Below are 24,330 nucleotides of genomic sequence, written 5' to 3' on the forward strand. Positions count from 1 at the left end.
TAATACTATCATGTTTATGATATACTTTACAGTACAGACAATTTAAATAAATGATCCTAACTTGTAGGTGGTGATAAGTGGGTTGCTGCAATCTTCACCTATCATGACAGCTTATTAAAAATAGGAGTCAAATAAAAATATATTAATAGCTTAACTGAAAATAAACTCAAAATGACCTAGTTAATACTGCACAACGACTAGACTACTACTCTACTTTACAAACAATAAACTTCTCATCCAATAGAAATGCCCAAACATTAAGCCAAAATGAAAAGAAAGAATAAAATATAAGGGACTCTGTAGTGGAGTCACTACATACACTCACATGTCGACTCAAAATAAATAAAAAAGTCATTCTCTTCATAAATCATCATAAATTTAGCACCAGTCTCACAAATTCCCCCCTCCAAAACCTATCCTCTGCTAGATCCATACAGCATTTTTTATATTATTACGTCTTAAGATTTACTTCAACCAACAAATTTCCACAAATTTCTTGCCCGTTGTTAACTACTACTTCATGTATCTTTTTCATTTGGCCTAACTACCCTAATATTGCCATCCTGATTTTTCCCAATATTGTTCTCTCATTCATACTGTCTGTTAAGGCCATTTTGTACAAAATTGCGCCTCCATCCTTCTCTAACATCAGCCTTCTTGAATTCCCAAAAGTCTCGCGTCTTGCTGGACGTAATCCCACCATCTAGTTCTTGGTCTTCCCCTCGGTCTTCTTCATTAAACCGTTCCCTTCAAAATGTTTTTTAAGTTTGAATTTTTTCTCTTCATAGTACGTGTCCAGTCCATCTAAGTATCCTGCTTCCTATCCCTCCACAATTCGTTATACAACTGTCGAAGATATTTCTGGTTATGCCTCCATTCACCGTTGTCTTAAGTTGGTCCAAAAACTTTTCTTAATATCTTATTTTCAATACTATTTGTTTCTTTTCTTCTTTTTCCTCTCTCATTCATGGCTATATATTTTCTCTCACACACAAAGTTCAAATCATACTAATCACACTTTACCAGTAAGTTGACGGTGCAGCTCATGCGCTTGTCCCTGTTCTCGTCACCCTGTATGACACTGCGGTAGTCCAGCAGTCTCTCCAACAGTCGTGTCACAGATGTGATGAAGGCCGAGCCGTTCTCCTTCCACGCAGGGTCTTCCTGCTGAACTCTCTCCAGCAATCTGTCAGACAATAGATGATTTAGTACTTAAACAGTAACAGTCTGGATTAATGAGGATTCATAGTCCCTGAATAAATTTAATATGTGTATGCATTCAGAAAGTTGTTGTACATTTAAAATAAAAGGAGGTAATTTTGTACCATAATGAAACATTCTGAGACCAATATGTAAATTATTTTCTGATATTTCATCACCAATGGAGATGAATGATAAATTGTTGATGTTCCAGCAATTAATTGCTCATTATTGGGTCAGTGATTGGAGCTGGAATCAATTAATTACTGTGGTTGTCAAGTGATTATAAAAATGATTAAGAGACTTTTGGAATTGAATATCTTTAAATACAATAAATAAATATTTAGAGTTAGAAGTTAGGTCACAACAGATATTCTGTACAGTGTACATATTAGTAATTTCAGTCAAATAAGCCATCCCTGTAATGGAAAACAGCTTTAAATCAAATTGTTCTTTTGGTTTGATTAGGTTTTAGGTTTTAGGTCTAACAGCTAGTATAGACATATGTTTTACTCAAATTAGTATCACAATGAAAATAAGAAAATTATAACTCACGTCCACGCTTTACTTTGCTCCCTGGATCATTTACTACTTTCTTATGAAATTTTAAAAATATAATATAACTTTCTTTCAGTTATTTTGGATAAAGAAAGTAAAAAGTATTATTTTGTTTTACTGAAAAAAAGCTTTTGGCTTCTCCATTAAGCTCATTTTTTATAAGTTTCCTTACATTTTATTTTATTAGAGACAAAAATAAGTTAAATCACGGGAAATATGTACGGTGAAGCAAAACATAACCGGCATTGCAAAGCCTTCCCTCATATCTAAGTTACGGAATCTCCTGATTGAATGGAGATATTTCCTTTGCAGATAAAGGAATAAAGAAGTTCTATCATGCTTAAACTTAACATTCTATGTACAAAACACTCTAACCAAAAAGACTAGATATACCAGTACTTTTAAACTACTTGAATCAAAAATATACTGAACTAAATAAAAAATAATCAAATTAAAAACCATACTTGTTCTACAACTAGCAAAATCTAAACAAAAATAACTAAACAAGATCCCATTATTGTAGATTCAATAGTATTATGAAGTAGATGTAAAGAATCGGTGGATTAAATTAACAAATTTAATTTAATAAAAAATTCAAGTTTTAGCTTAACATTAGAATAAGTTGTTTAATTGGAGGCTGAGAGTGACAACTTATTTTCATAACATTAGTTATTTCAAGATCTCATCCATAAAGTAGTATTTATTACAAGTGATCATGTAGAACTCACTTCAGTACAATAATAAAAACAATTCTTACACACATACAACATGTTCATGCTTCTAACAAAGGTAAATCAAATTTAAGATTTTCTAATTTCTTAAAATTTTACAATGACAATTGTACCCGTATTACCATATCTACAATTTATAATCACATGAGTACTATTACTTACACTGAACTGAGATGTTCCCTGGATTCAATGAGGCATGGAAATAAAGTAACTGTTCAGAATATTTCACTTAAATTACTATTTTTCAATGGCATATGTACAAGTATGCCAAACCAGTTACTCTATAACGTTGTTGTATTAATAGTCAAAGCTATAACTAAATGCAGTAAAATAATACCCCCGCCACAGCAAACTTGCAGACTAAGCTAATTTCAACATCTCTGATTGGATTTTTACTCAAATATTTCCATATAAACAAGACTTATTCCCCATTTAAATAAACTTACATTTTATGAGTACTACGGTTTGCTGCTAAGGGGAAGGTAAAAAGTTTCTTTGGCCGAATGTTAATGAATAGTATAGTTTTAAATAAATAAACTATCAAAACTTCATCAACATGTGTCCATAAGCAAGCAAACCAACAACAAATTTCTTTTTCTTCAAAAGAATAACATTATCTAGTCAATTTAAAAATGTCTATTCACCATGTACCTGATACGTAATATTTTATATGTAGCCAATGTAGACTAACTTAATAATCTGATGTGGTCTATAACTGTATTTCATGTTCAATGACCAAATAATTAATCTTTAATCTTAAATCTCATGGAAAGCCTTGACAAATTCTTCATCATTCAGTGTACAGTTTGTTAGAATTTTCTCCCTACACTTTAATTGTACAACAGCCCAACAATGTACAATTTGTTTTTTTTTAAGCTCTACAATTTGTTGCAACAAAAATTGGGTATTTTTATGTTTCAAGGGTAAAAAATTTAAAAACTTTTCGAAAATTTCAAAAACCTATAATACCTTGTTCACATAACCCAATTTCTTTGCAAACTCATTGAAATTCATCCCGCCCTACATTTTCAAGCCAAATTTTATCAAAATTGGACCAAACTTTCCTGAGTTATTGCGTTCAGGGACACATATATACATAAAATTTGAGCGAATAGTGTTTTTGGCCTCTGGGGACATCAAATTGCAAAAGTAAATCAGTCCCGGGTCTAATTCTTACTTTGCCACCTACGGTAACAGCTACTGACCTATAGGGAAATTCGCTAATGGCTAGAGGGAATGCAAACATGACCGCTTGTATCACCCTCACTATAAAACATATGACGGATACTGAGCGGCAGTACTAGTGTAACTTCAATGTGTAATTGACTTACATTGTGTTAAACAGTTGTCTGTACTCATCATCTCCTTTGTTGTCACTTATCAGGATATCAAGCTTATCAATGAGTTCAGACTCCACCTAGAGAAAAAAATTAATTTATAAATTATTTAGGAAAATGTATTATTTTTTGTTCAGAGCTCTAAGTACACAATTAATACATCATATACATCTTCAAAACATACCATAGTTTAAAAGTCAAGCAACAGACACTAGGAGCAAAAGTTGTTCTTTTTGGTATGAAATTGTGTTTTACAAGTGAGGCGCAACCGGGCTTGGAAATGCTTCCATTTCTATTGTTTACACATATAACTTACTAATGACGTGTGATTAGCAGCTATTCCATAATGTACTAATACAATTTTGAGGTTAGCAAACAAAAATTGCAGCCTGATAGTAAACAGTACCACAAATAGTTTTTTTTAGAAGAGTGTTTGCACAATAAGTGATTACCTGTTTGAAGTTTCCATGCACCCTCTGTTCACAGTCCATCATATCAAAGAATATGTGAAGAGTTGCTTTCCTCAGTTCTGGCTCAGGCACTAGAGTCACTTCCAAGAAAGGTCCAACCATTGATGGGATGAAATTTATTTTATGTTCACCTGAAATGAGTATAGCTACTTATATTCTTCATTGCTTGTTTGTGGTGTTTCCAAACCAATTAATTGACAAATAAAAAGGTTCAATTGCCTGTGCAAGTGAGTTCATGTAACTTCTTGATCATAATGGTGTCACCTTATTTTATAAGTGGATTAAGAAAGTCACCAAATGACTTTAAAAATACACAATTTGAACTTGGACTGTAGTGTGTTTTTGTCACTTAACAGGTTGTTTGTATTGATTTTGGTGGCATTAAAATCTCCAACTGTTCCATTGCTGTCGTTGTTCAGCCTTTTTGGCAGCGTTTGATGTAATTGTAATGGTAAAGACCTAGAGGCAAGAACAAGAACATTATGGCCTCTGGAAATAAAAACATTTGTTTAAACTCATGGATACATACATGTTCAAAAACGCGGTAATTAAAAAAAAATTGTCTGATTTTGTTAACTTTGTAATCGTTCATTTGTAAATGAATACGCAAACTAACCCAATATGACATCAGAAAAGGAGTTTTGGGGGGTTTATACACCTTATCTCCCATTTTATCCTTAATCTGATAGAACATAGCTATAATTTGATGGATCTTTTTCTTTTAAGTAGAAACCCTATGTACTCATTCCACTAATGTTAATTATACTGGATTTGGATATAAGTGTTGATATCATCCTTTCAATATTGACCTGCTTGAATAAAACCTTAAATATCAAATAGAAATGTTCTTAGACTTCAGGTTTTCTGCAATATGGGTATTTGAGGAGTATAATTGCATCCCAAATCACAACACAACAACATCACAAGATCACAGTATAGCTCAAAGTCTCAATACTTAAATCTGCGGGCATATATGCACAGTGAGGTTTAGTAATTCAACGCTTCTTGGTTCCATTTTACATTTACTATTATTTTCCAACAGTCATATGTAACATACAGTGTGATTGAAAAGTCCCGAAACGGTGTAATATATTTTTTACCACTCTAGATAAAGTAACGAGACTAGGTATACCAATAATATAAATATAATATAATATAATATAATATAAATGTCTACTCTTGTAAGCCTTTATCACTTTTTTATCTCTTGAAGGGGCGGCCAAGGAGGAATCACAAAATTCAAATGGTACTAAGACAAAACTCTTAATAGCTGCATAGGTAGAGTTTGGTATCAAATTAAAGTTCTTAGTTAGAAGAACACATTTCCGCAAACCCGACCTCAAACGGACAATTGAAATAAAAATGGCATCTGTTCAAATATTACTTGAATCTGCCATTTTGAATCTTTGAACGGCCGCCATTTTTTACTCAATAGTTCTATTGAGCTCAAATTTGCTGTATTGTATTCTACCAATAATAAAGACCTTTAATTTGATGTGCATATCAACCAACGCTTAGGTTTATGATTTTCTTCAAACTTCTAGCGGTCGCCCCTCTGGGAGGTAGAGTATAATAGCATTGCAAATTCAATGCATCTTTGAACAGCTTTCATTTTTGACTCAGTTGACTTTTTGAGTTGGAGTTTGTGGCAATGTGTTTTGCTAACTAAGACCTTTAACGTGATGCCATATTTGACCTATGCTGCTATTTAAGAATTTTGTCTGACTCCTCGTGGGCCGCACCCCTTTAGGGATAGAAAAGTGATCATAGCTCAAAATAGTATACATTCATGGCTTTTATTGATATACCAAGTTTCAATTTTTAATCTATAATGGTAAAAATCTATTACACCGTTTCAGGACTTTTCAATCACCCTGTATATTATGTGTAGCACGCAAATTGTCTCTCTATATGTGGCACAATACAAATGTGTTATGGACCAGCATCATATGTGCTACTAAATATGAACAATTTCACATTGCTACAACTTACCCAGCTTTGACCATACAGACAGTATCTGGAAGCCCATCTTTACCCTCATGTCTCCGTATTTTGTGGCAATTTTCCCACGTTTGACTTCACTGAACTTCTCCAACTGCAATGATGGCTGCGTAAGGAAGGCTACAGCGAGGTTGAAATAGTCTGACCATACCTGTGGAATCATCCAGGTTGTGTTTGGGTTGGAGAGTTTAAAATGTGCAAACCATAAAGCAATTACATTTAACAATAGATGAAAATTAATAGTGAGACCGTTTTGAATCAGAAGGAATTTGCTGATTTAATTTCTAATCTGGGAATTTTGGTTACATATAAAATAATCCCATTTTGCAGTAGATTCTTGATTATACAACCTCAACTGGTCTAAGAAAGGTCAGATGACCCAGAAACGAGAAAAATCCATGTAAAAATACAACATATAACATTCAAAAACATACATAAACATATATAACATTTAAAAACATACATAAACATTTATAAATTTTTAAAATACAGGTGTAATGATTAGATATTATGTATTAAATACTGTACATTTCCAATTTTTTTAATTAGGGTAAAACATTTTTTTTGCATTTGCTTTTTTCTTACTAGTTGTTTACATTTTTAGACATTTTTTGGATGACGAACTATCCAGTATCCACAATCAAATAAGACACTGATTGCCCTTATTCTATGTAACAAAGATAGATTTAATGAGAATTTTTTTTCTAAGTTTATATGAATGAGAAACACATCGACAAACTGTACCTGGCAGTCAAAGTGGCAGCGTGAGTCGAGGAAGCGCAGCACTAGTGGGTGAGCCAGTTCCTGCAGTGCGCCGAGGATCACATGATTGGCGGCCATCTTCATGACCAGCCAGTCCGGTGGGAACACATCCTGGCGCACCAGCATACGCAGCACCAGGAACGCCCGCAGCAGGAAGTCCTTGAGTGGCTTGCGTTCCCGCAGCTCCTCCCACACCTTCCTGTAGTGGTACTCGTCCAGCAGCTGCAGTAGACCTACCAGACAGGCAACCAGTCCTCCCTGCGACAAGACAGTATGCATGTAAAAGAGTTTTGCATTGGAAGGATGAATAAAGAAAAGGGGAATTGACCCTGCATGTCACCATACACTACTTTTTTGCCATCCCAGTTACAAGAACTTGAAGTATATTAGATTTACCTTTGTTGTTGTAGCCTGAGTTCTTCTATCTAAGATGTTTAGTGTCACCCTATGCGTTTCTCCCCTTGTCTGGCAGAAACACAGAAATAAGCCAGCAACACTACAGAGATCAAATCACCTGCTCAACTAAACCAGGAAAGTCCAAACTACGCTTCAACCATCGAACAGCCCAAATACCAACACCCTCAGTTCAAGAAATTAAACGGGAGAAGAAAGACCTCTCGCATTGTGTCCATCGTAACGTTGTCTGATAGAATCAACTACCGGCTGTGTATGTGTAAGTATTTATGTAAGTAAGTATAAACTATAGGGTTGGCGACAAGATGAGATTACATCACAAGAAGACCCCTGAGACTGCCACACAAGGCTGGCGAAATGCATATGATGACACAAACACCTTACCTACAAGAACTCAGGCAATAACAACAAAGGTAAATCTGACATACACTACTAGTCTACACAATACACAGTGATCTAAAGGCACTAAAGTCAGTGAAGTAACTTTATAGTATAAGTAACATGAGCGAGTCAGTGTTGATCGAAATGATAAGAAGGTGTATGTGGCTGATCTCAAACCAAAGTCTGGCTTCTCAGCCCAGAACGCAACCACTGATCTACCGTTTTTGGGAAACTTGATAGTCTGATACACTGGGTGAATGACTGATTACTAACCCCTGTTACAGAGTAAGTTACAGAGTACTGGAATTTGATTCACATCATGACAGGAGTTTCACATCTTGATCTTATCACAGTTTCCAGCATACTTCCACCGTTCTTACAGTGTTACTTTGGAACCCTAATAGTCAAATATTAGTTTACATAAGCACACTAAGTCAGAGGTTCAATTAAACTATTGTACATTAATTTAGATTCTAAAAATGGCTACAACTGTAACTTTATCATAGGAATAGAATGTCTAGTTTTTCAAACTCACCAGCACAGGTGGGGATCTGTCTATGATGATAAGCACAGTCTGTATCAGCATGTCCAATGTATCTCTGCAAAGGATCTCCAGGTCTAGGTGTAAACTGTTGTTTACCTACAAAACCATTAGTCGTTTTACGTTCTTATGCTATATCATCATATATCTATTATCTACACTTGACCTTCCTAAGAAAAACGAACTGTAACCAACCTTAAATTAATTTGTTGATACATCTATATTTTACCTTTAAAAGTTCTTTTGAGTAATGTTTATTTTGCATTCAATCACAGTCAACAATATGGTACCTTGGCACATATTTCGAGTAAGTTTGGTAAATTAAGACAGTTCAAAACTGTAGCCAATATTAAGTACTTTAATCACATTACTCAAATTAGATCAATATTGAAAATTAATCTGAAAAATACAATCGTTAATCTTGTATCTCAGGGAATATTGGAACACAAAAAAATCTAACTCTAAAATAGAGTGCACTCTAAGGAAAAGAAAAATGTATTTATAAAAACATCTTTTCTAAAAAGTTATTAAATTTTAACACACTTCTCAGTGATTTGACTTACTAAATCAGAATTTCTGAAATTTGAATCTCCACAAAACTTTAGATTCATTCTTATAAATTGATTAAATTACGGCAACACATTATCTGAAGAGCCTGGGTAAAATTTTTGTTTAACTTTATTTAATTTACAATCTGTTCAAGTTGAACAATAAGCAAATGATATAAATAGTAATACAATAACAACTTGAAGAACATGAGCTAGTGATTGACCACTGTCAACACTAGCTAACAAAGAGAATTTTGATAACACTTAGCCGAATCTGAATGGTAGGTCCAATATCGTATGTCGCTTCAGTCTGTAAATGGTGTTGTGATTGTCCAATAAATTAAGTGCAAGATGATTTGAATGATTTTCCAATTTGATAATATATTTTTCACTAGATTTTGTAATATCTTCTTTGACTGTTCGAATTTGAAGATCATTATGAAGTGTTCTGTTGGTAACAAACCAAGGTGCGTTGACAATTTTACGTAATAATTTTGATTGGTAACGTTGAATAATTTCAATGTTTGAGGTACTTGCTGATCCCCAAAGCTGAATACCATAAGTCCAAATTGATTTTATAATTGTTTTGTACAGTAACAATTTATTTTGTGTACTAAGTTTTGATTTAGATCCAAGAAGCCAATTAAGTTTAGTTGTTTTTAAATTTAGATGTTGTCTTTTAGTCCAGATATGTGCCTTCCAATTAAGCTTTGCATCTAAGTGCATGCCCAAGTATTTTATTTCCCTGGGTAACATGACTGTAGAAATTCCTCTCTGAGCGCCATGGTAACTAACAAGTGTAGGTACCTTGGTTTCAACTCTCTACAGTCCGACAGTGATTCTCTGCTCACCTTGCCATTGACCTGCTCCAGCCTCTGTTGTTGGAAGATGTAGGACAGAATCTCCGACAATATCTCAGAGCACAGTCTCAGCTCGTCCCTGTGAGCCAGATGCATACGCAGGTGTTTGCAGCAAGTGTTCAGCAGCAAATATCTTGCCTCTGCAAAACCAGGTACTTGTAATAAGTTATGTAGACTTAATTATACTTATGTAATACATACTGGATGTTGGTTGACATCCAATTTACAATTAGTCTATTTGCAATACCATTTATTAAGCGATTAGAATTTGTAAATAGTAAATGTACTTGAGAAAATAAATAGCTAGCAAACAAATTCTTGAAATGACAGAAGACGTTCACGATTTATCCAAAACCACGGAAGATGCTCTCAAGATCACAGAACAGAATATATTATATCATATCAACAGAATATATTATATCATATCATAACAGAAGATTTTCTCTATTTTGCCATTACCGCTTAAGATGTTCTTGATTTTGCGGTCACCTCAAAAGATGTTCGCAGAAGTACTGTGAACATGGAAAATGTCCTCAAATTAGCGGTGACCGGGGCAAATGTTCACAATCTTACCGTGGCCTAGGAAAATTGATCAAGATTTTGCTATGACTGCAGAAGATGTTCAGTATTTCACTGCAATATGGGGGAGAACATAATGTACAATATTGTATAGCCCGATTGTAATATTACGATTTCCAAAGCAACCTGATTTTAACCCCAACCCGATTATGGCCTGAGCACTGAAATCCAAAATTTTTGACCCGACCTGACCCCAACCTAAGAAACAAAGTCCAGCTCACAGAATAAAAGATACACCAACATACCATCATCTTGCTTGAACAGCTTGCCAGTAACCAGGTTACGTATAGCAACCAACTTGGCCTGCGTCAGTTGTGCAGGCAGCTCTGTAGTGCGAGTAGGCAGACTGTCCAACATCTCCGCAGCCAGCATGGCCACATCAGTGAGGGCCAACACTCTAGTCAGCTGATCATACACTGCAGAGATACTGTGTAGCAGAGCTATCTGTAAACAGTACACTCAAACATTAATGTGTGAAAAGACTTTCCACCTTCTTAGCTGTAAATATTATAGCTTTAGGACTAATATTGATTGTGTTGTCCTCTTTAAAAACTCAGTGCAAGTTTAGAGGAATTTTAAAAGTGTGTTAAAAAATTACCCCTCTGAACCAATTTATGGTTCTTAAAAGTTTGTGCTTCATATTTACGGTTTAATACATTTATTTGTCACTTATTTACTTATTTGTGACCTTGTGTTAATGAAAAAGTGTCCATTCAAATTTTTATTTGTATAAAACTCAAATATAACCACAATATGTGAAGAAACAAAAGATTTGTGAACGGAAAGAGCAAATTTGGAGGATTACGGTGATCTCGTATGAATCAAAGAATATCCTTTGTAGAAAGTAGGAACCGAAAAGTACTCCAGTAGTATGAATCCTGTAGTATGATTGAAACACATAAAAAAAAATTGTTCTGTTCACACCAACCCAAAAATCGTTTGGAATTCCCACCTAACAACTGATAATTTAAGCTAAATTTTAGGTCTAAGCAAGTATCATACTGAAGCAAAAATGTATTTAATAAAACAGTTTGTTCTGATATATTCTTATTAATTTAACTTTTGGAATCCCAAATAATACGTCACCTGTGTGGGCAAGATGACGTCGTAGGTGCGGACCAGCATGCCATTCAGTGCCGCCATGACACCCAGCAAGTCCCGCTTGAAGCTATCTTCAAACTGGTTGCCCATGGCTCGAGCAAACAGGAACCTCGATTCAATGATGAATTTGAACATGTACTCCAGGGAGCGGAAACACTTCTGTATAGCCTCCTGCTCATGGGTCGCCCTCACCCATGTGGCACAATGCTTCACGCTAGTCAGTAGACCCCTGTGAACATAGATGCCATTACCAACTGGGCAAAGTATAGCCCAAATATGTGAAGGATGGGTGTAGAATGGAATGCCATGGCTTGAGTAGCTTTGTTACTGACCAAGATCAAGATCATCCACTTCTTTAGCCAGAACTTAAAAGCTCAATGATCAAGGACAGCTGGATCCAGTTCAAACCCTCTTAAAGCTACTGACTTTTCACAGAATCAAACCGACGACCTTCTGATTCCTGGATGGTCAAGCACTATAATCACTCAGCTAGGCCATTGGCATTTTTTAAATTTTTTGTATGAGAGCAGTCTTGGCTTTGTTACTATCTAACAAAAACTTTTTGTTAATTAGCGTCATTAATTAGTTATTTATGGTTTTACTTTTAACTGGAATCATTAACTCCTTTCTACCAATCTAAGTCAACTCTAGAACTGTACTTTCATTTAATTTTTTCACTCAACCTCACACACAGGTAATGTTAAATTAATTAGTAACAAACAGAACATTTTTGCTTTATGTATGCTATATTTATAGAAAATTTAAGAAATTACAACTCACTTGTACACCAGAGCAGCAGCAAAATGTCCCTCAATATAGGCATCCATCACTGGCTTGAAGTGTTCAAACTTGGGATCATCTAGTAGACTCAAAATACTCACCTATAACCATTAACTAATTAGAGAGTATAAATTTTTATAACTGTTTGTATTTGTTTAAGTATTTTATTTAAAACATTCTAATTTATTTTTTATTTTCCTGCAACAACAACTGTATATACAGTTAAAATAGATACAAGTATCTATATTCTTAAAAGAAAACTTACCAACACATGAAAGACAGGTCCAGAATGGTCATTGGAGTTTCCGTCTTCAGTTGAAAATATTGAAAATAACGCATCTAAAACATCTTGTAAAAACTTGACAAGTTCTTCGCCATTCAGAATCAGCACTCTCTCCAAGGCTACTTTGATTTGCTCAGGGTGAGTCTTCCACTGCAGCAGCGACAGCAAGTCAACTGAAAAGTAGTTTAACATAAGTAATAGGGGTGTGCAATGCATCAAAAATGCATCGAAATTCCGATTCTATTCGATTTGATGCATCGAATCGCGATTCAATTCAGTGGTGGTCAAAAACCGATTCGATTCATGAGGGAGTCAGTATCCATATACGAAAAACGCCTGCAGAAAGTCAATGCAATACCCGCAATACAGGAGCGAGCTGTTGTTACGTTTCCTTTGTGAAGGTGTTCTTGTAAATATTGCTTTAATTGTTTTATAATATTTTGTTTTGAAATTGCAAATGATGAGAAGTTTTGATGAGTGTACGCAGTTTGAGACATGTTTTACTACAGTAAACATAGCCAAAACAAGTCACTCCAAAATCATTCTAAAAACAAGTCTGAAAAATTGTAACTTGATACTAAATTAGTAAGACTAATGTTTTAGACTGATACATTTTTCATGTCGGCCTTAGTCACTAACAAGACTAGAAGATCGCGCCACTCATAGTACACTCATCTCCATTCATACCTGGCTTAAAATACCTTCTTTGTATGGTCACCATTTCAATGAAAAGTATAAAAAAAAGTATTCAACTACACATATTTTTATTCAAAAACTGTGGATGGAATGGTTTCGTACCGTTCTGAGTCAGTTTGGTGGAGCACAACAAGGTGCGTATGCTGACACACTCCTTGTTGCTCCGCGCGTACATCGTAGACGTGGCATTGTTATCCTGCAGATCCCTAGTGGTGGCTGGCAGTCCCAGGTACTGGTCAGGGTGTAGCTTGGCTGTCTCACCACATCTGTACACTAACATCCTGTGGCCTCCGTCCTGCGATCATACAGACCCAGTTGACTCTCAGTACAGTGCAATATAGATATAAAGAATCCCAATTTAGATGCAACCAACAATTTGTTACATTGAGTATTACGTTTCAATGAGGTTCTTTACATTGAGTTCAGGTGATCTGGAGATTCGTTACATCAAGGTTGACAGCCCATCCCTATGTATTTTTTCAACATAAAAATATTTACCAAGTTTAAAAAGCCTAACATTTTCATTTTATTTGTTCTCAAATCTATTTAAATAAGTCTAGTCTAAATGACCTTGCATGATTCCTCAAGTTCTCAAAACAATGAGGACTCTCCACAATATTTACAAATATACACAAAGACTGTACACTTTTGGGGTCCTTTGGAAGTTTAAAATATTTTAAACTAGCTTCTTCCCCGAACTCACCCCATGTATAGGATGAGTTGACTTAGAGCTTAAACTCCTAGACAGAATACCACAGAGACACAGCTTTAACAATGGGCAGAAGTGTAAATCATAAAACCAGATAAGAAAGATTAAGACTCAAATGATATTTTACCTGCAAAGTTGCACCACTTGGTTCCATTAGCCGAGCAAACGAGAAGCCAAACAATTTCTTGTTGTCAGGTTTGTCTTTTGCTGGAAAACATGAATACAATGATAACAAACTTTTGTGTGAAACATGTTTTGAAGGTTATCAAAATTTTTGGGGTTATAAATTTAAAAAAGCCGCTTCTACAAGGTAGCTTTCCCTTAAAGTAGCAGCTTCTCAAAAAATATTAGGCTACAAAATACAACTGTACTGCACCCCCAACCAACCACAAAGTACAACTGTACTGGTATCCCCAATCTCGATATTCAAAAAAATTAATTTTGTAGCAAAACTAGTCTTTCTCTACCAAGAGGATTGTTAAGTAAATTAAGCCTGCATGTTCTCATTTTTTTACTATTTTCTGTACAAATTTTCAAGACGACTGTACTTACTAGAGCAGTGTTTGTACTCGAGTCTAACATGGGCTGTAGCGTACTTGTCTATGGGTACAGTCAGTCTGATAGTCTCAGCCCAGCAAGGAGCGTTGTCATGGTACACTATCATGGACTGGTAGTCTGAGCTGCCTTCCATCCCTGATGCTCCCCAGAGGCATTCCTGTGTCAATACAAAACCCTTCATAGATAAGAGCACAACAAGTAAAAAACCATAGCCTCCTACAATACAAGGCAACGGGGAGACAAAAGTGGCAACACCAGTGTCCTGGCAAACCGTAACAGCTGTTGCACTAGTTTATAGCAGAGCATTTGTTATTACTAGTGAAGTTGATACACACCGACGAAGAGGCCTTGTATTATAGAGGAGGCTGTGAAAATATGCATCACAGGTGAAAATACAGCAAGACATTTTCCTGAGTGGCTATCAAAATCTTGAGAATTTTGAACACACCCAAAACTGCTGCAACTAAATCTAAATCCCTGGACAGTAATAGCCCCAAACAAAACGGAAGCAAATTACAGTTGTGGTCCCCTTTTACACGACAAGCAGGGAATAAAGCCCTATAAAATTGTAACTTATTCTGATGACACAACTGAGGTGTTTCATATTAAATGTTGACATTTGTAACATAAATACCTGAAGCAGCTTCCCTTCATTGTCCAACACCAGCACAGTAACTTCAATATTCTTGCCAGTAGTCTTCCCCCCTCTCTCAAACTCTCCTTTCTCAAGCGTCATGTAAAGGTCATTCCTGTTAAATACTCACAGTTAATTTAATTGCCTTATAAACAAGGTTTTAAAGTATATCTTTCGTAAATAAGAACGAAACTCGGCGGGATTGCTATTTCCATAGGTTAAAAACGTTATCCCTTTCCATCCATAGTTAAGTAGATCTGTGTTTTTCTTTGATGACTATTTCATCATTCTTTTTTGTGTTTTTGACAATACTGCCAGATTTTGACATAAGAAAAGTGTACCAAAGGTGATTAAATACAGAAAAACTACTTTGATTGTTTTACAGTTAAGATTTTAAGATTAGAAAGTCACGTTAGTGTATAATACGGTTTGTTTTGGCCCAGTTTAGAGGTTATAAGAGCATTTATCTTTGTAGGACCTTTAAAGGAGAATCCTGATAGATGACATAAAACTTTCATATTTAACAAAATCGTAAAAAAAACTTTGACAGTTCTTCTTATTTCTCTCACCTGACATCCCCTGGCATGATAACATCCGAGAAACCCAACTTTCTTGTTAAAGATATGCTCTTGAATAACAGCGGGTTTTCTTCCCTCACTTTATTCAGCTCTCCATGTAAAATTCTCATTGATAAAGCTATTCCTGGAATAAAATACAAGTAAAATATTATAAGAGCATTATCCTACTGTTTGTTTACCTCAAGAAAGTCGTAAAAAATATACTTGATTAAAAGTTTTTTTTAAACACCAGTTATATGACTATAGATACTTTAATACTTTATTATTATATAACGGATTATTCTAAATTGTGTTGATTATATAATTAATTGTTAAATTGCTTGCGAGTAACATTTCAAAGCAGCTTACAAATTTAAACAATAGAACATACATTTTCTCAACAATAGTGACATAGTCAGTGGTTTAACAAAATTATGGCTTAAGTTTAAATTCAATAAGTCATAAAAACTTTAAATTGCATTGAACTGGTTTAACAATATCAACAGAAATACCTTTTTTTTATTGTAAAAACAACAATGAAATAAAAAATATCAAATGTATTGGTAAACTATTATCAAAACAGTTATAAAACGAGTTGTCAGAAGATTTCTATGTAAACAAGCTATTACATACTACAGCCAACAATTGTGTAGTTGTTAAAGTACAAGTTGATGGCAAACTTTTAAAAATATATTCAAATAAAATTGTATTGTTTGACTATGCACAAACTGACTCATTTGAAATTAGAAAGACAAGGTTATTTTATTCAATACAATAGATATTGATCTGGAAATACAATATTTTTTAAAGGTATTTTTTACTTGTATCCAAATGAAACCATCGATAAATTGAATATAAGAAAGATAAAATTCCTAAAGAAACCTAGAGGTAAGTTGTCAAAGTTCCAGGGTTGTAAAACTAGTTTCATAGTAAATTTGTAGCTACTGTAATAATTTTGTTACTTTGGTCGAGCTAACGTTTTGAATTATTTAATAACGTTGAATCGCAGTATACCAAATATTATTAGCTATTATCCTAATTAGTTTAATTGTACTTACCATAATGACTAGAAATTTGACTAAACTTATTGTTTTGTTTTTTAATTATAAAATCGTGCAGTTGATGGAAGTCCTTCTCCTCCCCCTGATAGACTTTGAACATAAACTCCTTCTCTTCACCTCCGGAGGTCAACATCTCCTCTATGTTCAGAACAGCCACTCCGTGCGGCCTCTTAAAACTGAAGTTTCCACTCTGGGAGGATGTACTGGCTATGGACCAAGAACAAGATAAGTTGTCAGTTATAGTTATGGACAAGCTAACGTGGGCCCAGAGATTGGGTCCTTTCTATAAATTGGCTTTTGTTACTTTCGTTCATAGCCTATGTTAGCTTATGTTCTATAAATTGGCTTTTGTTTATAAGGATGTGCAACACCAGATTTAAGTAACTATTTGAGCGTCAGAGGATAAGAAGTAAGGCTACCTCACCACCCTCTTGAAGGGTTTTAAAATATTGAATGAACACGTGTTATATGTTCATTAACTAATGAACCCCCTTAACTAAACTGGGGTGGAACCAGCACCTAGTAACTGAAGCATCACATTTTGCAAAATGATCACACACAATTGTTTAAAGTATAAATTGCTACAATTAGGATTATGTCTGATCTAAAACAACAATCAGCTTTAACTTATAGATCTCACTCACCTTTCTTATTTGATATTTGATTTGATGAGTAGAGCATTTTGCCTATCCTCAAAATATGGGCAATGACATACACATTTTTGGTAAGGTCCCCATTTCCCAAGTCCTGAAAAAAGACAAAATAATTCATTAAATTATTAATAACTAGCTGATATACCAGCAATTGAAACAGGGTGAGGAGACAGAAAAGAAAAATGATGTTCTTTAAATCACTGTAAGAAAAATAAAGAAAGAGCTCTCGTTTATAATAAATACAGTATAAGAAGTGACTGTTAAATGGTCAAAAAGTGTTATCTACAAAGACCATTTTATATTCCATGGAATGGAGAAAAAATTAAGGTTATCCGTTAATGTCATCCCAGTGGAAAAAACTTAAAATTGTTATTATAAGAAAATATACTCAACAAAGTGTATTTGCCTTATCTCTTGCTATATCTCTTGCATCGGGAAATAGAACAAATTTCAAATCTACTTACTGTAAATATTGTACAATTGCTACTCAGCTTCTCCACATAGTTTGCAAAACCTTCTTTTGATATTCGGACTAGAAACCTTTCACTGAAATCAAAATAGACTATTAGTAATTTTTAAAACTTGAGAACTAAGTTATTTTTTTTCAACCACTCAAAAAAATGGTTGGTTTACGCTTAGAACAATTTTACACTTTACCAAATAGAAGGATTAGTAGTAATACTATAAACTGTTCAAATATGGAGGTTACTATACTTTAACAACTGATAAAACTGGGCGTTGAATCTAGTTGAAAGTATTATTACACCCTAGGAATGAATCAGTAGAATCAAATCAGAAATGTTTTATTGTCCTTCAACATTTACAACAAATGCAATAGACAAAAGTCAAGAAAATTCAGCTATTACATGATCGTTCAATCAAATTCAAAACCATATTGTTGCTTTAGTTTTTAGTTTTTATAATGTGTCCAAAAGAAATGTCAGCCCAAGGACCATGGACACAAAAATGATTGTAAACATGAGTTGCACATTATTGAGTAATTTTAGACCACAGTAAACCACTCATCAACGTTAAACCTCGATAAATTAAAATCTTGAATATCTCAAATTACAAAAACCATCATCCCTAAATCGATCAAATTTAACAAATCTATATTACCCTTTTAAAGTATATAACACAATATAGCCTATGTGACTAAAATTTCAGTTAATAAGAGGATTTAAAATTTATCTTTACCACCAAAAGTAAAAGTGAATTCCAGGTCTAAAATTTTTCTCTATGTACCAACGGAAGGTGGAACTCGGTTTAAACGTATCAGTTCGGTAAATCAAATAATATCTGATAAAGTAAGCTTTGTACTGTCACATCAAGTAGTACTTGAGCATACAGTATTTGAGTCAGGGGTCTCCAAACTACGACCCACAGGCCGGTCCTGGCCCGCGAGAGGTTTTTGCCTGTGCCCTGTGTTGGCATGAACGTTGAGTGATATGATCGTAGCCGTATTTTCGGGCCCTATTTTCCAATATATTTCTCTGTCTTTATCTTAAACACTATTGGAATGCCAATCTTTTGAAAAATTTTAATGTTTGTTTTAATTTTATTTGATACAATTAATGATTTGTTTGTAGTGGTTGTTTTGCACATTTTATTTTAGTGATGACGGGTATCTCACTACAGGTAATAACATTTAAGAATACTCTTTTAGGTATTTTCTGAATTATTTTATCAAGCTTTCAGATTTGTTCATAGGCTAAACCAACTGGAAAATAACAGCTCCAAATTACACCAATCTGAAAAGGGATTCAGATTGCAAGAGATACAACTTTTTCCTTGTAAAAGTGCTTAAAATGTCAACTTTGCAAGTAAATTTTTGCACAAATTTCTAAAAAATTTATCTTTAGTGGTTTTACAAGTAGTCGATCTCTTCATACAGACAACCTCCTGTATATTCACCTGATATATTTACTCTTGACAGAATCGTATAAGGAGAAGTATATCTCCGTATCCTCAAACATATGCTGGCCGTAGTCTCTCATACAAAGGTACAAGTGATGGGTCAATATTTTGCTGTTCTCCTTCTTCTTCATGGTGCCTCTAGCCTGAAAATTTTATATTTTTTTAGAACGTATAGGTAGTACATTATTGACAAATGAAATTGTTACAACAATCACATTTTCAGACAAATTAACAAAATGTTTTTAAATTATGATTGAAATGAGAGAGGTTTAAATCAGTAAAAAAGATAATACAATTTAAGAATTACCAATTGAATATGAATAGGTTTTCCAAAATAAAGAATATAAATTTACACAATTTATAATAAAAAAGTTAAGTATCCATATGCCATCCTTATGCAAGCAACGTAAATGGGGGCTATGGGGAGGAGCTGAAGACAATTTTAATGTTAGTTCCGTTCGGTTAATGCTGGGACGAGTTTTTGTTTGCAATATCTTTCTGGACATTTAAAAACTAGTTTCACCAAAAATATTATCTAATCATAAACAATAGCTTTTCCGCTGGTTTCATAACCAAACAGCAAAGCACAAGTCTTCAAATTAACTCTAAAGTAAGTTTTTAAACATTTTCGTAACACTAGCGCTCAACATCACCATCATGAAGCATTTGTAAAAACAAGTTTCAGATTTTACAATGATATGAGAAGACTGCTTATGTTAGTTTGTCTAGGATAAAGGCTACTTGTACAAAATAACTTGAGAATAAAACATACCACAGCAAGGATCTTTAAAACAATGATTTTTTTAACTCAATCATGTAGACTCATCATTTAAGAAGTTACGGAAAACCTATTACTAAATGTGCAATGAACCTATGAGAAGCCTTGATGATAGTTCATTTTATGATAACTAATTTACTCACAGTAACTCCTCCTGAGTTTTCTGAGCTCTGCATGTGCTAAAACAGAAAGAAAACAAAGTAAACTAATTCAATCCAGATTTGTTCATAATCGTAATGTTTGTGAAATCAATCATAAATTAAATAGTCAATGTGTGGGTCAATAAAATAAGAATAAAAAAATATATCCTTAAAACCAACATTTTCACATAGGTGTGGTGAGTTTTAAACTATTGGATCACCTATGATTGGATTTGTCTGTTCACAATTAGTTATTTATCTTCACTAATCTGCTAAGTACAGTAGTTTTTTAGAGATATATCTTTACAAAATTTATCAATTTTGGGTCGGTAGCACAATAGCACAACGTTAATTTCATTCTAAAACTGGCTACAACTTAAATATGGGAAGTGAATTTTTACTTCCAAATAAAAAATGGCATGTATGTGTAAGCCCTGTGAGCATAAATTAGAATATTTATTTATTAAGTATAAAGGTGAACACATTTTAGTTCAAATTGTCAGCATTTATATACGTCTCACCACTTGATATAGCTGCACAATGCTCATGGAGCTTGGGTCCACCATCTCTGCACCACATCTTGGTACAAGGTCCAGTCCCAGCTTTCTGTAACAGAAAAATACCAATGTACATGCTCCATGTAGACGCAATAGTGTAGGTGTTAACAATGACAAAAATGTCCATAAATATAAGATAAAATTACTTGCATGAGTAGTGATTGACTGCTACAGCTTAGAGACTTATTGAAGCAGAAATATGCACAACTAGTGGCTTGTAGGGGCAGTAGCCCCTATGTATATATTGTAGTAATTATTTTGTACAAATTATTAGTCCCATGGGTTACCCTACCTTGATTATCATTTAACATTATTGTATATTATAATATGTATAATAGTTATTACATACCTGCATAATGCATTTTGAGGTCTGCTCTGTTAAAAATAAAAATTACAAAGGATTTTTCATGCGGTGTGTTTATAGTATAAACTTTCTAATCATAATACAACTAAGGATAATTTTCAATGATAATCTTCATGACTATTAATTAAATGTATATACATTTCTTTGAATATAGACAAATTCACTTAGATAAAATACATGGAGATAAATTTTTCAAATAAATGCCAATTTTTGTGAAAATTTTCCTTGTAAACTTAAACGGCATATTAGGATCTGTGGATATTAGTATTATTTTTGGCATGGAAAATACGTTTCCTTTGCCTACTCCAGTAATTACTACTAACTTTACACTTTTTCCAGTAATACCTAACACAACCAATCGTACTCCATTAACTAATCCAGACCCTAACTTCATATTTCTAATGAGCATCACTATTGAACCAACTTTTAAAACTAATTTGTGTGGTGGCATTCCAGATCGTGCAATTAAATTAATATAGTCAATTGGTAGGTTCAACCTCTCTTAAGGGTTAGTATACATATTACAGTGCATATTACATATTACCATATGCTTTAAATAAAGTTAAACCACATGTTTTAATGTAAACAAAGCAAACATGACCTAGATTCCCATGTTATTTAAATGTGAATTATTTTATTCTGTCACAACCTTTTGGTGCATAATTAAGAAAAATGAATAATTTTCCCCAAAATTTCATGCCCAGACCTTTAAAATGAGACCCCTCCCAGCTTTCTACGCCCTCCGGTTCGCTCACAATTTCATTGTAAAATTTTGGGCTTACGGAATTAGATATATAGATGTGACAACTACAATGGGGGTTATTGGTTTTGGTATTGACCACTGTTAGTTTAAATAATCTTCACAATTTGTAACATACTTTGTGTTCTCACATTGTGTAGGACAGAGGCATTTTTGTCTTGTTATTTAGGATTGAGCAAATACAGGTTCTAATGCCTCCAATAACCAACCAGAATTGCTATGTAACAATAAGTTTTAGGTCTACCAATTGAGTAGATACTAAACCATATCACAAAGGTTTTGATATCAACGCGACTAAACAGTTTAAAAACGTATGTGATTAAAGTTGGCTCTTAATAATTTGACAATGCATGACCAGGAAGTTTTTGAATTACAAAACTCTTTGGGATTCCCAGAAATAATTCCAAAATCACCTATAATAATCAAAACAATAGTCAACCAATTTTAGTTATGTACACTTTAACTTAAAAATTAATTTGCTCATATAGTACAAAGCTTGAAAGCATTCTAGGACTGTACACCAAAGGGGAGATCTCCTAGCATTTACAGTATCAGTTATCCCCCCCCCCCACCGGAAGATTTTTTTTAAATTTAAAGATGAAAGGTGTATTATTCGATTTGATTATTTTTTTCATATCAATACTAAGTTTTAAAAGAACAATTAATCATTATTTAAAATGTACCAATTACCGTAAGTTATTCCCTTCAGATTTCAGGCCTTGACACTAAATATGGTAGGATTATCGAAGGTGTCAGAGTATATTTTTACAACATTAAACAGGCATATTATTTAAATGACATTGACTTTGACTGTTTTGTTAAGTGTTGGTGGTTGGCAGAAGATAATGTAATTGTCCTATCCAAGGTGAGGGTCATCTCTCCCCTCATATCATGTCAATAGAGCCTTGCATATTGCACAGTGATGCACTATCATACCACCATAGCATACTGCAGTGAATCTACATACGGTGTATAGAAGTAAGGAAAATGAAATAACTCTGGTTATCCAAGTAACAAACATTACAAGGTGTGTCAAACTATGTACAACATCATCCGCTTGGAAAGGTTTTACCGTTGAACTTAGACATTTTATTTGTTCAAAAATGTATCAACTCTCTAGGTATCTAACTATTTAACCAACGAGACCTAAAATGTGGGGATGTAATTTAAATCCAACAAAACTGATTTCTGTTGTCACTATTCAATTAACAAGGGGAATATAAAAATCTTTAAACTGAACTAATTCAGGATGGTTTGCTAGGGACATGATAGTTTTATTGACAAACACTTAAAAAAATAAAGTTACGAGGTACTGTACACAAATTGTTGGAGGAGTACGGTACATGATTGTTTCAGACAAGTGCTACAAATAGGCCGGGGTTTAAGGTGAATAACACCTTGGACTGCTTCTGTGGGCTTTCCCAGGGATCTGTTGGGCATCCTCCCAGGAGTCATGAGTATAGAATACCCCCCCCCCCCCCACAGAACGGAACAACATTTTTGAAATTAGCGTAGTTGAAAACAGTTTTCATGCCAGGACGTTTCGTGCAGGAACGTTCCTTTGTGTGGGAGGATAAAATAATGATTTTTTTTGTCGTCCCTGAAGATTCGGTGATCTTGGCATAGGTGATTAGTCAGTTCATATATAAAGTAGGGCTTGGTCACAGATAATGGTTATATTATCTGTGGCTTGGTGCAGAAGTTTTTTTTAACAAATTTTGTCAAGAAATAGGGCAAAATAGATATCTTAAAAAATGTCACTAAACATGTAAAAATAAATGCAAATCCGGAAATCCCAATAGGTACCAATGTTTGTTCCGACGCGTTTAGAGACTATAAATCAAAACAAAATACAATATACCAATATATTTTTTACATACACTTACTCATAGATATAATGTCATATTAAAACGAAATATATTACAGTAACGAAATTGAAAGGTACGATAGTTGACATTTTTTAACCATACAACAGTTGGTGTTCCTACAACAAGAACAGGCTAACAAACGGGGTAAACACCTCTAAAAACAATCAATTTACTTCCTCCCGAGCAAGTGGCAATCTTACATGTAAATTAGCGCTAAGTGACGAATGTTTCCACGACGAGTAGTACACCGGACGATGTTTTCACAACTGCCAGACTTCAGTTGATGGTGTAAACCCGTTCTGAGAGTGGCCGATAGTTGACCAGACGATGGTTCCTGGGTCTACTGCAAGATGCACGACCACGGTGCGATGCAATCACAGTCGATACCACAGAATAAAGGAGCAGACACCATATTTAGTATGGGCACCATCTTGTGTACTCTTTGCCACAGCCAAATTAAAAACGACAAGAAAATTAGACAGACAAAAAAGTCTAGCCACGATGGCCGACGTGATGTAACGTAGGCTACAGT

At 34.2% G+C, this 24,330-nt stretch overlaps 1 protein-coding gene across 2 annotated transcripts in view; it reads right to left on the reverse strand.

The window, feature by feature from the left end:
- LOC128993767 (dedicator of cytokinesis protein 3) overlaps positions 1-24,330 on the reverse strand; it is a 101,006-nt gene that overhangs the window by 16,562 nt on the left and 60,114 nt on the right. Inside the window, exons 7-29 of one of the 2 annotated variants that reach the window (XM_054417747.1) lie at positions 20,771-20,855; positions 20,253-20,288; positions 19,329-19,474; positions 17,879-17,960; positions 17,406-17,508; positions 16,759-16,968; positions 15,713-15,845; positions 15,144-15,258; positions 14,504-14,666; positions 14,079-14,158; positions 13,345-13,537; positions 12,529-12,719; positions 12,264-12,364; positions 11,469-11,712; positions 10,628-10,826; positions 9,795-9,943; positions 8,390-8,494; positions 7,042-7,317; positions 6,289-6,448; positions 4,279-4,427; positions 3,821-3,906; positions 2,652-2,669; positions 1,024-1,186 (exon numbers count right to left, since the gene is read on the reverse strand). In XM_054417747.1, coding sequence (XP_054273722.1) covers positions 1,024-1,186; positions 2,652-2,669; positions 3,821-3,906; positions 4,279-4,427; positions 6,289-6,448; positions 7,042-7,317; positions 8,390-8,494; positions 9,795-9,943; positions 10,628-10,826; positions 11,469-11,712; positions 12,264-12,364; positions 12,529-12,719; positions 13,345-13,537; positions 14,079-14,158; positions 14,504-14,666; positions 15,144-15,258; positions 15,713-15,845; positions 16,759-16,968; positions 17,406-17,508; positions 17,879-17,960; positions 19,329-19,474; positions 20,253-20,288; positions 20,771-20,855 — 3,187 coding nt within the window. The remainder of the gene's footprint in view (positions 1-1,023; positions 1,187-2,651; positions 2,670-3,820; positions 3,907-4,278; positions 4,428-6,288; positions 6,449-7,041; positions 7,318-8,389; positions 8,495-9,794; positions 9,944-10,627; positions 10,827-11,468; positions 11,713-12,263; positions 12,365-12,528; positions 12,720-13,344; positions 13,538-14,078; positions 14,159-14,503; positions 14,667-15,143; positions 15,259-15,712; positions 15,846-16,758; positions 16,969-17,405; positions 17,509-17,878; positions 17,961-19,328; positions 19,475-20,252; positions 20,289-20,770; positions 20,856-24,330) is intronic. The other variant, XM_054417748.1, reaches the window with a different exon arrangement.

Source organism: Macrosteles quadrilineatus, unplaced genomic scaffold (assembly GCF_028750875.1).
Source record: "Macrosteles quadrilineatus isolate MER2022 unplaced genomic scaffold, UCM_ALF_1.0 Scaffold_5__1_contigs__length_97177068, whole genome shotgun sequence".
Classification (NCBI taxonomy): Eukaryota; Metazoa; Arthropoda; class Insecta; order Hemiptera; family Cicadellidae; genus Macrosteles; species Macrosteles quadrilineatus.